This window comes from Octodon degus, unplaced genomic scaffold (assembly GCF_000260255.1).
Source record: "Octodon degus isolate 3935 unplaced genomic scaffold, OctDeg1.0 scaffold00046, whole genome shotgun sequence".
Taxonomy (NCBI): domain Eukaryota; kingdom Metazoa; phylum Chordata; class Mammalia; order Rodentia; family Octodontidae; genus Octodon; species Octodon degus.
The window spans coordinates 9,387,797-9,400,571 of record NW_004524622.1 but is presented as its reverse complement, the minus strand read 5'-3'; the positions used below and the strand labels follow the sequence as shown (position 1 = coordinate 9,400,571).

At 39.3% G+C, this 12,775-nt stretch overlaps 1 protein-coding gene across 6 annotated transcripts in view; it reads left to right on the top strand.

Moving 5' to 3' along the window:
• Btaf1 (B-TFIID TATA-box binding protein associated factor 1) overlaps positions 1 to 12,775 on the top strand; it is a 129,421-nt gene that overhangs the window by 7,679 nt on the left and 108,967 nt on the right. For all 6 annotated transcript variants that reach the window (XM_023716153.1, XM_023716152.1, XM_023716155.1 and 3 more), the window contains exon 2: positions 6,601 to 6,724. In XM_023716153.1, coding sequence (XP_023571921.1) covers positions 6,601 to 6,724 — 124 coding nt within the window. The remainder of the gene's footprint in view (positions 1 to 6,600; positions 6,725 to 12,775) is intronic.

Here is a 12,775-nt window from a genome sequence, read left to right as displayed (position 1 = left end):
AAAAAAAAAAAAAAAAAAAGAAGTAGCATAGGGGTTATACTTTTTCAGATTATTTATCAAGCAGTATTTACTGAATGCTTTTTGTGTTCTAGGTGTGAAAGGCATACCTAAGAACAAAAGTGGAGTTTTCATTCTCCTGGAATTTTGAGTGAAGGGTGCACCTGGCTTTGGTGTAGTTTCACATCTTCCTATTGTTAGTGTCTTAGAACAGAACACCTCACAAAGCTATTCTTGTGAGGTTTTCTGTCGGTTGACCTTTCCCAGTCTTTCGGAGATTTAATCCTGAAAATATGTGATGTGTGTGTACCCCCAAATGGAATAAAATAGAAATGTGGCATGTTCTTGTTTTTTTAACTGTAATAGAGTAATCTGGGACATATTTCATAGCTTAAAATGTTTTTTTTTTCTATTTTTATAGCTTTACTCCTATGAATTACGTTAATGCAAACATCCAGAGAGAAGGATTAGACTGCAGCTATCAGCCAAACCTCTTCAAACTTCCATATTATATCTTTTTTTTCTTTTTGGAGGGAGCGGGAGTACTGGGGATCAAACTAGGGACCTTGTGCTTGCCAGGCAGGTGCTTATGACTTGGCCCTTGTATATTCTTTTTCTAAAGAGTCTTTTTTCTTTTTGGTCCTGGGAAGGTTGAACTGGGGAGGGTGAGGGGAGGTTTGGGGGGGGGGGGCTGAACCCAGACCTTTGCCATGAGCTACATCCCTGGCTCTTTTATTGTAAGATAAAAGTTACAAAGTCACTGAGTTGCCTTAGACTGGGGTTCAGTTTGGGATCCTCATACCTCAGCCTCCCAGACTGCTGGAACTCCAGATGCACACCACCACACCTGGCTTCCTTTCTAGAGCAAGTGTTTGAAATCACAGGTTGATAAGATAAACATGCATCATGTCTTGTGTATATTGTCTCTGAATTTAAATCCAGATTGAATATGGGCCAAATTACTTTGTTTTATTTAAATTATTCTACCCAACAATGAAGGAGATGTGGGAGGAAGATTATAAATTTGAGACTCAATGGGACAGTTCATCAAGATGTTGTCTTGGGCTGGCCAGATAGCTCAGCAGACTAAAATGCCTGCTTAGGCAGAGCGCAATAGCCGGGGTTTGATCCCCAGTGTGCTGTGCTGGCCTTGCTGAGATGGCAATTTAGACTGGGCGTGGTGGCGTGTACCTGTAATCCTAGTGCTTGGGAGGCTGAAAACAGGAGGATCACTATGAATCTGATCTACATAGTGGGACCCTGTAGACGTTGTACCAAATATAGCAAAAAACAAAACAAAACAAAAAACCTGTCAAGTTCGGCATGGTGGCACATGCCTGTAATCCCAGCACTTTGGGAAGCTGAAGCAGGAAGACTCTGGTGAGTTCAGGCCAATGGGAATTGTATAGGAAGACCCTGTCTCAAAAAAACAAAAACAAAAAACCTATATCAAAATAATATAAGATGGTAGGTAAGGCTAGTTGTGTAGCTCAGTGTTAGAGTTCCCCTGTATTGATCTCCAGTGCTGGACAAATCTTTTGCATTCTGTATACCTTACATTCAACTTGACATCAGTTACCTCTGTCTTCCATCTGTCTGTCCTTCAGAGAATGAAGAATGGGTTTTTTTTCCCCCTTGCTAGCTGTTCTGTAAGAGAAACTTTAACCAAAAGAAATAATTGTGGTAAATACAGCACTGTGTTCCCTCATTCAGCCCTCCTTTTTACTGCCTTTCTATTCTGACATCTAGCTTCCTCAGACATCTCTTCACCAAGGGCATTGTTTGCCCTCCGACGTAATCTCATGCCCTTTTTCTCTGCCTACCAGTTTACTATACCAGCTTTTTCTTCTGTGGCCTAGGCCTGATGCTTACCCTGTTTGCCTAAGGCTGCTTTCCCTGGGGCAACAGGTCAGACTGCTTTTTGTCTGTTTTGATGTGTTCATCCCTTTGTTCTTCCTCTTGTGTGGTATCCAAATTGCCATTCTGGAGAGAAATGGACAGTTCCAAAAGGAGCATTTTTGTGTCGTCGTCTTCTATCCAGGAAGGCAAGTTTAACTATCACTAAAGTGGAAGAAGTGAGGATGAACAGGCCTGAAATGAAAAAAGAGGGTAAGGTGACCTATTCTCAGTTGGCTGGTGGGGGAGCAGAGCTTTGCAGAAAGGAGAGGCAGGAGAAACTGTGTGACTGAGGAACAGAATAAGCATTAGATTAGAGAGGAGTCAAGGATCTTGGGTGAGAGTAGGGTTCCAAATGAAATGAGGTGGCAGAAGATGAGGTACAATTTAGAAAGGATGGAAATTATTGAACGAATACAATGCCTACTACCTGGACTCTTCCAACTTACTGTTTGGTACAGGGATGACTGTCATGTTCAGAATGCTGAAGTAGTGCTGTACTGATATTTTCATTTGTTGAAACATCTTGGTATCACTTCTGTTACTTTTAAACTTGTTTTTATGTAGTATAGCTATTATAAATTAAGAATGTTTCTCAAAGGAAGCAAAAATACACACATGTGTATGTATATGTATATATGTATGAAATTTCTTTAACATGAGTGCTTAGGTTAGGTGTTGTGCTTGTCCAGCTACTCGGGAGGGTGAGGCAGGAAGATCACAAGTTCTAGCTGTCAGCAAGAGCATATTAGTGAAACCTTGTCTCAAAATAGAAAATAGGGCCTGAGTTCAATCCCCAGTTCCACACACACACACACACACACACACACACACACACACACCAAACCAGGGGCCAGGGAGATGGCTCAGTAGAATAAGCACTTCCCTGGCAAGTGCAAGGGCCTGAGTTCAATCCCTGGTTCCAAAAAAAAACCCCTCAAAATAGAAAATAAAAGAGGTTAGTGATAGAGCTCAGTGGTAGAACCCTTCCCTAGCATAACAGAGGCTGAGTGGTTCAATGCATAGTACAAAACAGATAGTATCTAAACTTGTTCCCAAGAAATTTGAACTTGAAAGGTTTACTAACTTCCAGGCTGGGTCTTTTTCCATTTTACCATTATTTCCTGTAGGAAAGTCTTCTGTTTCTTTAAGTTGTATACATTATAAAGGTAGCCCAGTCTTGTTATAAAGAATATATATAGCACTATATTAAAGAATATATAGAATATAAATCTGCAGCATAAATTTGATCTTAGACTAATTCTAATAAAACATTTAAATATTTAATTTTTGGTAATTTTGCCTGCCATGGAATGTATGATTTTAATTTAATTAATTTATTTTTTATGTATTTCGTTGTTACGAGGTCTCATTGCACAGCTCACTCAGATTCATAGTGATCCTCCTGTTTTCAGCCTCGCCAGTGCTGGGATTACAGGTGTAGGGCACTGTGCCCAGACTCTGGTCGGCTCAGCGTGCCTTCGCGTGGGGCTGGCACCCCAGTGCCCAGGTTCAAACTGCAGTCCTTGTGCTTGCTTAAGCTTGCCTAAGCGGGCACTTGAGTTTGCTGAGCTATCTCACTGGCTCATGTTTATTTATTTTTTAGTTTTTTTTTTATGTATAAAATGTATGATTTAAAATGAATGTTTGGACCAAGTTAGGTTGTACCTTGTTACATGATGAATCTAGTTTTTTTTTTTTTTTTGTTGGAACCGGGGATTGAATTCAGGCCCTTGCACTTGCCAGGGAAGCGCTTATTCCACTGAGCCATCTCTCCGGCCTCTATGGCGAGTCTACTAGAAGCCAGATTTATTCTGATTCCACAGTATGAAACTTAAAAAGAAACTGTCTTGATGCATATGGAAACATTTTTGTTGATGTCTGAAATTTTTTTTTTGCAATTTTTTTGTGCATTGAGCCAGAGGCACTCAAAATCATATGGCCATGGCGTATTTGTCAGCATTTCTAAGGTTATTTGTGTGAAGGTTCACCAAGGGTTCCTGTGATCTGTAACAGTTACAGCTTTCTCATGAAAATCTTGGTTATTTATGGAATTGGTGAGGGAAGTCATTTATGGTGAAGGGATTTTTAGGTCTGATTTAGTTTTACAACTTTTAAGACCACCAGTGATCCCGTAGGGTCCTGAGTTCAATCCCCGGTACTGCAAAAAAAGAAAAGAGAAAGAAAGAAAGAAAGAAAGAAAGAAAGAAAGAAAGAAAGAAAGAAAGAAAGAAAGAGAAAAGAAAAGAACACCAGTGATCGGAAAAGTTTCCTTCCTCTTTTTTCTCATAATCTCTTTTTTCACTAATCCTTCAGCAAAAACCAGTGAAAGAATGGGTAAAGGCAAGTGTTTAGACCCTCCAGAATGAGTAAGGCAAAATAATGGCAGTGCTCAGAATATCTATAAAGTAAATTAATGTTTGCATGCCTTTTAGAAACTGTGTTGCATTACTTCAGGCTAGTCTTGAACTCACTTTGTAGCCCAGACTGGCCTTACTTGCAGGGATCCTCCTGCCTCAGCCTCTGGAGTGCTAGGATTACAGGCATGTCCCACCATGCCTGGCCACTTAGCGTTCTTGACTGGGAAAGATCTCTTTTAGTTTTGTTGTTTCTGTCTTTTTTTTTTTGCAGGGGTGGGGATTTAGCCCAAGGCCGCCTACAAACTATTCAGTGCTCTCTAATTGAACTATTTTAGTTATATGCTTTACTGTTTATAGTGATTTTGTGTTTATGTGTGTGTTTAATTTATATTTGTGGTACAGGGTCTTCTACACACCTCAGACTCAAAATGATCCGCCTGTTTCAGCCTCCCCGGTGCTGGGATTACAGGTGTGTGCTACCCACGCCCATTTTTGGCGTCTGGCTCAGCACAGGTTGGCACAGCATGGGGTAACAGGGATCGAACCAGTGTTCTTGTGCTTGCCAAGCAGGTGCTTAGACTGTTCATCTATCATCCCCGGCCTGTGTTTGAGTTTTTAAAATGCCATGTTTCTGCTGTTTAGAAAAAAAAGACAAAACAAAACAAAAACCCCTGTCATTCCCCTTCTTACAGTTTTATTTTTATAATAAAAAGTTTTCAAAACTTTGCTTTGTAACTTAATTCTTTGTGAGATAGAGAATCCTAGAAGTAATAGGAACCTTCTTTGCAGTTTGTGAGTGCTTAAATGCTTAGTTTTAGCTTGGGGCACTTTGCCTGCTTTCTTTTTTCCTCATTAGATAAAATTTGAAGTTGTATTCACCATATCTCCCCTCAGGTCAGTATAGCATAACTTTGCTCCTTATCATTCTCCATATTGTTCAGTGTATCCATTTATTTCAGATGTGCAGCTTCCTTCCTTTGATTACCTGTGGTATCTACTTTACCTCCCTGAGGCTGCTGAGTGGTGGGAGGGTTAGACCTGCATTTTATGTAGACAGGTGATTGTAGTTGCTTGGAACTTCCCTAAAACCTTAGATTTACCTGTATCCCAGGAACAGAGTGTTCTAGTATTACATGCCTTTACTCAGAGTATAAGACATTGTGATTTTATTCCAAACCTTGTTTGTAACTGGTAGATCTGAATTTGAACTGAGATATTCTTTTTAGCTCTGGAGTTTGTACTATATGATTTTGTAATCTCAGAGATGGTTGTTTATTAGCGTATCTATTATCTGTATACAAATGACTTATACCTCCATGCCTAGTCCCAACTTTCTTTAAATCTTTATTCCACTTTTTAAAAAATTCCAGCTATTCTTTTGGTCTCATTCCTTGCTACTAGTTCACATGAGCTTATCATATTTTCATATGTTATTTTAATGACATCTTTGTTATGTATGGTAATGGGGGTACTGAAACTGAACCCATTCCTTTGAACTACACAGCCTCTCTGCCCCCTTTTTTGTCTTTTGGAGACAGGGTCTTGCTGTGCAGCTCAGGCTAGCCTTGAGCTAACACTTTGTAGCTAAGGCTGGTCTTGAACTCACAGTAGTCCTCCTGCTTCAGCCTCCAGTGCTGGGATTATAGGTGAGCACCACAACACCCAGCTCCCCAGTCCTTTATAAATTTTTTATTTTGATACAGCATCTCACTAAGTCACTGAGTTGCCCAGGCTGTGCTTCATACTTTTGATCCTCCTGCCTTAGCCTCCCAGAGTGTTGAGATTACAGCTGCCTCACCACACGGGGCTGATGTCTTTATTATTTAAAATTCAGAATTTCAGACTCTTTCAAAACCCTTGATATTTCACATAATTACTGTGCCACGTGTGCTTTGCTTCTGCATAATTTCTGCCAACCTATTTCTGTCCTTCTTGCTTGGATATTCAGGTCTGTACTTTCAGCATGTCATGTCATTCTCTAAAGAGTCCATTTAACTTCAGGCTTTGTGCTGCTGCCTCCAGAATAATCTTCCAAAAGCATAGCTCCAGTCTTTCTTGACCAAAGACTTTTGCACTTGCCCTATACCTTGAGTTCTCCACCACAGGACTCCAGCAGTCTCTGTAGCTGTTTTCTCAAGTGAACCTTTCTGAAAATAATCTCTCCTTTTTCTTACTGTTATAATCCTGTTGTTTCTTCCTTGACAGCAGAAGTTAGTTATATTTTTGCATCCCTAACATAGGCCTTTGTTCTTAGGTGCTCAGTACATTTTACTGACTCAAATAATGACTCCCTTTCCCTTATGAGAATACACATTTCAGATTAACTGTTATATTTTTCTTATTTTAGGCTTGATCGTCTTTTTATCTTACTGGATACTGGCACTACTCCAGTTACAAGAAAAGCTGCTGCTCAGCAACTTGGAGAAGTGGTGAAGCTTCATCCTCATGAATTAAATAATCTGTTATCTAAAGTAAGAACTGCTTTTTTCTTAGTGCAGTACAATCTTGTAGAGAATTATTCATAAATAGGAAAACAAACGTTAAGGTACAAATCATCTTATTTTAAGTAACCATATGTGACCTCCCAATTCAATGAAATATCTTAATTTTCCACATATCTGTAAAATTCTCTGTTTTTCTTTTATCACAAGATTTACAGTGTTTTTAAAATCAGGTTTACTCATTTAAGTGATTTGACCATACAGAATATTTGCTTCTTTCAAAAATTTGAATCTGACCCAATTTGGTAATAAACAAAGTTGTTAGTCTAGTTTGTTAGTAGCCTAACTTGTTCTTAATGGCGGATAATTATTTTGTAGTCGGTAGTTTTCAAATGAATGTAAACTCATGGGCAACAATTAAAATATATGAGAAGCTAGTTATCCTATTATGTTCTTAGGTATTAGGTGCTTGAAAGTAGAAGCTTTCTGCTTGGTGGGTCAACATTTTCGATTCTTTTTTTTTTTTTGGTGGAACCGGGGATTGAACTCAGGCCCTCGTGCTTGCCAGGGAAGCGCTTATTCCACTGAGCCATCCCCCCAGCCCAATGTTTTCGATTCTGATCTATGACTTTTCCCTAAGCAGTGGCTACATTTTTGTTGAACTCTGTGGGCTTGTTGAAGTGTACCTATATGATAGTATTGGCAAATACTCTGTTTATTCCATGGTGTGCAGTGTAAGCAAGAGTGCGCTGGAGGGCAGGGAGGTTCGAGTGATGGAAGGTAGCCACAGGGTAGGGATGAGGAATATATGATTGCCTAGATATTGGAAACCCCGAGAAAATAGTCTCGTTAGTCTAACCCCCTTCTTCCATTTTCATTTGTTCCTCTGAGTGTAGAAGTTCTAAGTCCTTTTTCAACATATGTATGCAAAAGTTAACAACCAGGTGACTCCCTTTTCCAACACATTTCTATTTTTGATGTTATCAGACTTTTCTGACCAAGATATAGATGATGAAATGGTGACTGGATACCTATAAGCTCTGCATTCTCAGTAGAGAAGGATGCATATGAGACAATATTATACTCAGCTATGAATTGGGAGATAGAGAGGTAGATGCATTTCTTCTCCTTATCCTACTGGAAGAAACCAAGGACTGAAAGAGTAGAAGAAACAGGACTGAAAGAGTGAAACAGAAACAGAGCAGGACTAGTCTGTGTGGAACTGAGAAAAGGTTTCTAGTTTTCAAGTGAAGTTGTAGCTCAGATTGCAGCACATTGACTGCCCTCAGATCAATCAGAAAGAGGCAGTTTATCTTTAACAGCCTCTTTCTGTTTTTCTGCCTTAAGTCTTTTCTTGTTTAGTTTTTAAGATGGTTTATTGAAATACAATTTACTTACTAAAATTGTACAATTCAGTGGTATTTGGTATATTACCATGTGTGCAATGGTTGTCATCACAATCAAGATTTTTATCCTTACAAACGGGCTGGGGAGATGGCTGAGTAGAATAAGCACTTCCCTGGCGGGACAAGAGCCTGAGTTCAATCCCTGGTTCCGCCAAACAAAAAATAAAAGAAACCTCATACTATTAGTCATTTTCCATTACTCTGTGTCATGAACTGTGCTGTCAACATTGACCCATTTGTATCTTTCTACAATGTCAGAATTTATTGACTAACAATGATTTACTCCACCAATTTTGTTAACTTTATCTGACCAATTTTTGAAGATTTCACTCAATAGCCAGTCAGCCAGGCAATCGTTTTTATTCCATTGTTTTGTTTTGTTTCGTTTTTTATATAGCATCTCTTGCTCTGAAGTTTATGTTGGTCTTGTACTCACTATGTAGCCCAGGCTGGCCTTGAACTCCTGGCACTCCTGCCTCAGCCTCCAAAGTCCTATGCTTATAGGTGTGCACCACCATGTCCAACTTTTATTCCAATTTTAATTATTAATATGTATGACACTCAAGCAAGTCACATTATATTTCATATAACATATATAGTTTTTAGAACTGCTTAGAAAAAGCAAGATTCAAAGAGATAGGATTTAAAGCAAAGGCATAGAACCCACAAGAGATATGAAAAGCCATCACAGGTGGCCAGATAAGATTATAGACCTAGCAGAGCTTTTGTGAGGCTTATTGAAAGTGCTGATTTGGTTTAAACTGGATAGCAGGCAGTTTGAGTGGACCAGGCAAACAGGCAGGGAGATTGAGCTGAGCTGAGATTAAGGACCCGAAAACTGGAAATTGTTGTCCGTTAACCTCAGGACCTACTGTCCAGATGTTTACCTCTGTACTCCAATGTTGAGTACTCCTTTTACATAATCCAGGTGAGAAAGTTGCATCATTCTTTCCTTTGCCGTTTTTGAGAATAAGCTAGTAACTGTAGAAGGTATAAAGCCTTTTAAAAATTAAGGGTTTTTTTGTTTTTATTTTAGAGATAAGTTATTTCTCCAGGCCTCTTCATGCCGAGTCCAAACTGGTATGATACCCCAGGTTTGACACCTAGAATCACTTAATGCATCCAGCCTTCTGGACCAACACTTCACTGGATCTGCATAATGAAATTTCCTGGCTTTTTTTTTTTTTTTTTTTTAATCTCTTCTATAAATTGTAGTATTTCTGTGTATTGGGAGGTAGGGAACAGGGGTCAGACTAGCTGCCTTCCCCAGTTTGGCCAAATTGTAAATTATTTTTTGTTTTGTTGGGCTTTTCTCGGACTTGGTTTTGGGCAGGCAAAAGAACCTGGTCACCTTGATAATCAGGGCTCAGATTTGGAGCTGATGGAGACACAGCTGGCTAACAAGCTCGTGGACCTGGTTTTCTCTGATATAACTGAGATGTCATATGTATATCCCTATGTCCTGACCTAATTTGATTAAGTTTACAGATGGTAATTTTTAGTAGCATGATTAACTTACCAGTTTATGCCATGTGTGACTGAGCTGTACAGTTGGGGGTTCTTTTTGATCAATTTGGTGTGTTCATTATCTGGTGGTTATCTCTTTGTTCAGACAAGGTACCAGGCCATTGTGCCTCAACATTTGTGCCTAAATGGAACAAATTGCTGCTTTATAAAATGGAGTTGTTTGCACAGCTAAAAAGCTTCTCTACAGCATGAAGTAGCTTAAAGCAGGGCATAGCCAACCTACATACTGTCCTGTACCCAGGTTTAGACAAGCATTAAATTATGTATGTAAAACAAATCAGTATGTAACACCTGTGACTGATTTCTTTCACTTAAAATGTATTCATATTTTGCGTGTTTTGTCATACTATTGTATGTTTACTTAATCAACATGCCACATCTTACCTGTTCATCGGTTGGTGGAAATTTGTGTTGTTTCCACTTACTGACTATTGTGAAAAATATTGCAATGAAAATTTATATGCAAATTTTTTGTGAGGAGATATGAGACTTAATCTGTTTTCTGTTGCTATAAGTGGATGCCAGAAAGTGGGTTATTTATAAAGAACAGAGGTTTGGGGCTGGCCAGATTAACGTGCCTGCAAGCAGGGGCAGGAGCTGGGGGTTTGATCCTCAGGCCTGCCATGCCGGCCGCGCCCCCGAGACATGCTGTAATGGCAATTGAGACTAGGCATGGTGGCGCGCTCCTGTAATCCCAGCTCTTGGGAGGCTGTAAATAGGCAGATCACTAGGAGTCCAATCTAGTAATGAGACCCTGAACACCCTGTAGACCCTTCCCTAAAATACAAAAAAAAAAACCCAAAACCAACCAAACAAAAAAAAACCCATAAGTTTATTTAGCTCACAGATCTGGAAGTTCGGAAATTTCAAGATTATGTGGCCACATTTGGTAAAGACTTTTTTGCTGCCTTCTCCAGAGTCCCCTTGTGTTCCAGGGTATCACACAGCAAGAGGCCTAAACTGACTGCCTGGCTATCTGGTTGGTTTTCTTGCTTGCTTGGTTTTCTTCCTTTCTTTTTGTCTCTTTGAAAGACAAAAGGCTGGTCTCAACCTTGCAATGATCATCCTGCCTCAGCCCCCAGAATCCTGGGATTTACAGGAGTGTGCCACCATGCCTGGCTTGAACTGGCTTTTATAATAGACACACTCTGCATGTAATTCATTAATCCAGGAGGGACCTCATGACTTATTTACTTCATAGCAGTCTCACCTGGTCTCTCCACCTTCATATTCCTCAACGGAGACTAAATTTCAACATGAGTTTTAGTGAAGACTTTCAGATTATAGCAGTGTGTTTTTATTCTCTTGGGTATATATAGCTGTAAGACTTTCAAATTATAGCAGTGTGTTTTTATTCTCTTGGGTATATATAGCTGTAAGTAGAATTGCCACACTACATGGAAATTATGTTTAGCTTTATAGGAAACTGCCAGACTGTTTTCCAAAGCGGTTCCACCATTTTACATTACCAGTAGTAGTTTAGGAGGGTTTGGATTTCTCCACATTCTTGTCAATGCTTATTGCCTGACTTTTGGACCAAAGCCAATGCAGTGGGTATAAAATGGTTTGGACTTGCATTTGTCTGATGGCTGGTAACAATTTCAGGCATCTTGTCATGTGTCGATTAGCTGTTCCTATGTATTCTTTGTAAAATTCAGAGATTTTGTGTATTTGGTACAGGTTCTTACTACAGCTTGGACCATAGTGATCCTCTTGTTTTTGACCTCTCCAGCACTGGGATTAGAGGCTTGTGCCACCACATCCAGACTTGGTAGTCAGCTTGGTGCGCCTGGGGATAGGACTGGTGCAGCATGTGGTGCTGGGGATTGAACCCTGGTCTCTGCACTTGCCTGACCAGGTGCTTTAGTCTGCTGAGCTTTCTTGCCAGCCCAAATTCAGAGATTTGGATCATTTAATATTTTTCCCTCTTTCCTCTCCCTCTCCTGTGCATGCATGAATGTGTGTATGTGTGTGCACACACGTGTGTGTACGCTCACTGTGGATGAAACCCAGGGCTTCACCCATGGTAGGTAAACATATTACCACTGAGCTATACCCAAACCCAAATAATGCTAGTTTTCTAGTACAAAAAGATGTGTCATAGTCAGACGTAAACAAATATGTTAATAATAGCAAATTGACATGAAATCAATTCCATGTCCTATAAAACTGCTGTTAGAAAAAGATAAGTAATTCAATAGTTATAAATGGGTATTTTATACAAAAAGATCTGTAAGTAGACAATGTAATTTCAAACAGTGCCCTACTTGCTCTTTCTTTGGTTGTGCTGTAGATGGAACCTAGAGCCTCCTGTATGCTGGGCTTGTCCTTTCCTGCTGAGCTATATCCACAGCCCTTTTTGGGCTTCCCAACCTCTTTTTTTTTTTTTTTGTTACTGGAGATTGAACTCAGGACCTTGCACTTAACAGGCAGGTGCATATGCCACTAATCTATCTCCCCAGCCCACCCAACCTCTTTTGTAATTAAAAAAATACAGATCAAAAATAGAAAAATTCCAAACATTTCATCATAATACTCATTCCTAACAAGAATATGGAAAATTTTTTGTTGTTTTGTTTTTTTGGCCTTTTTTTTGAGACAGGCTCTCACTGTGCAGCCCAGAGTGGCCTCGAACTTGCAATAATCCTCCTGTCTCACGTTCCTGAGGGCTGGGACTACAGGTACATCACCACACCAAGTGGGAACATTTATTTTTTAAGTTAGGTTATTTATCCTGTTTTACAGTATGTTGTAAGAAGTCCTAATGTGTTCTGGATATAACATACATATATTTTTTCCTATTTGGGGTTGTCTTTTTATATATCTTGATGGTATCCTGTGAAAGACAAGTTTTTACTGTTTTTTTTTTTTAAAGAATAAGAAACAATGACTTCATTTTTTGTTGCAAGTTAAGAACAAGTATTTTTGGCAAATAGAAGGGCATGAACACTTAAGGTATTATTAGTTCACATAGACAAATTAAGAGATGATTGCTTTCTTGAATTGGAAGGCACAATACCAAGAAGCAATAGTTCTATATTCTAAACATATGAGTTAGACATATCTGTAATAACTCTGTTCTGATGACATACAACCAAAACTGTCAGTAATTTAGCTTTCAAATTCAGAAGTTTGCTATTATAATCAT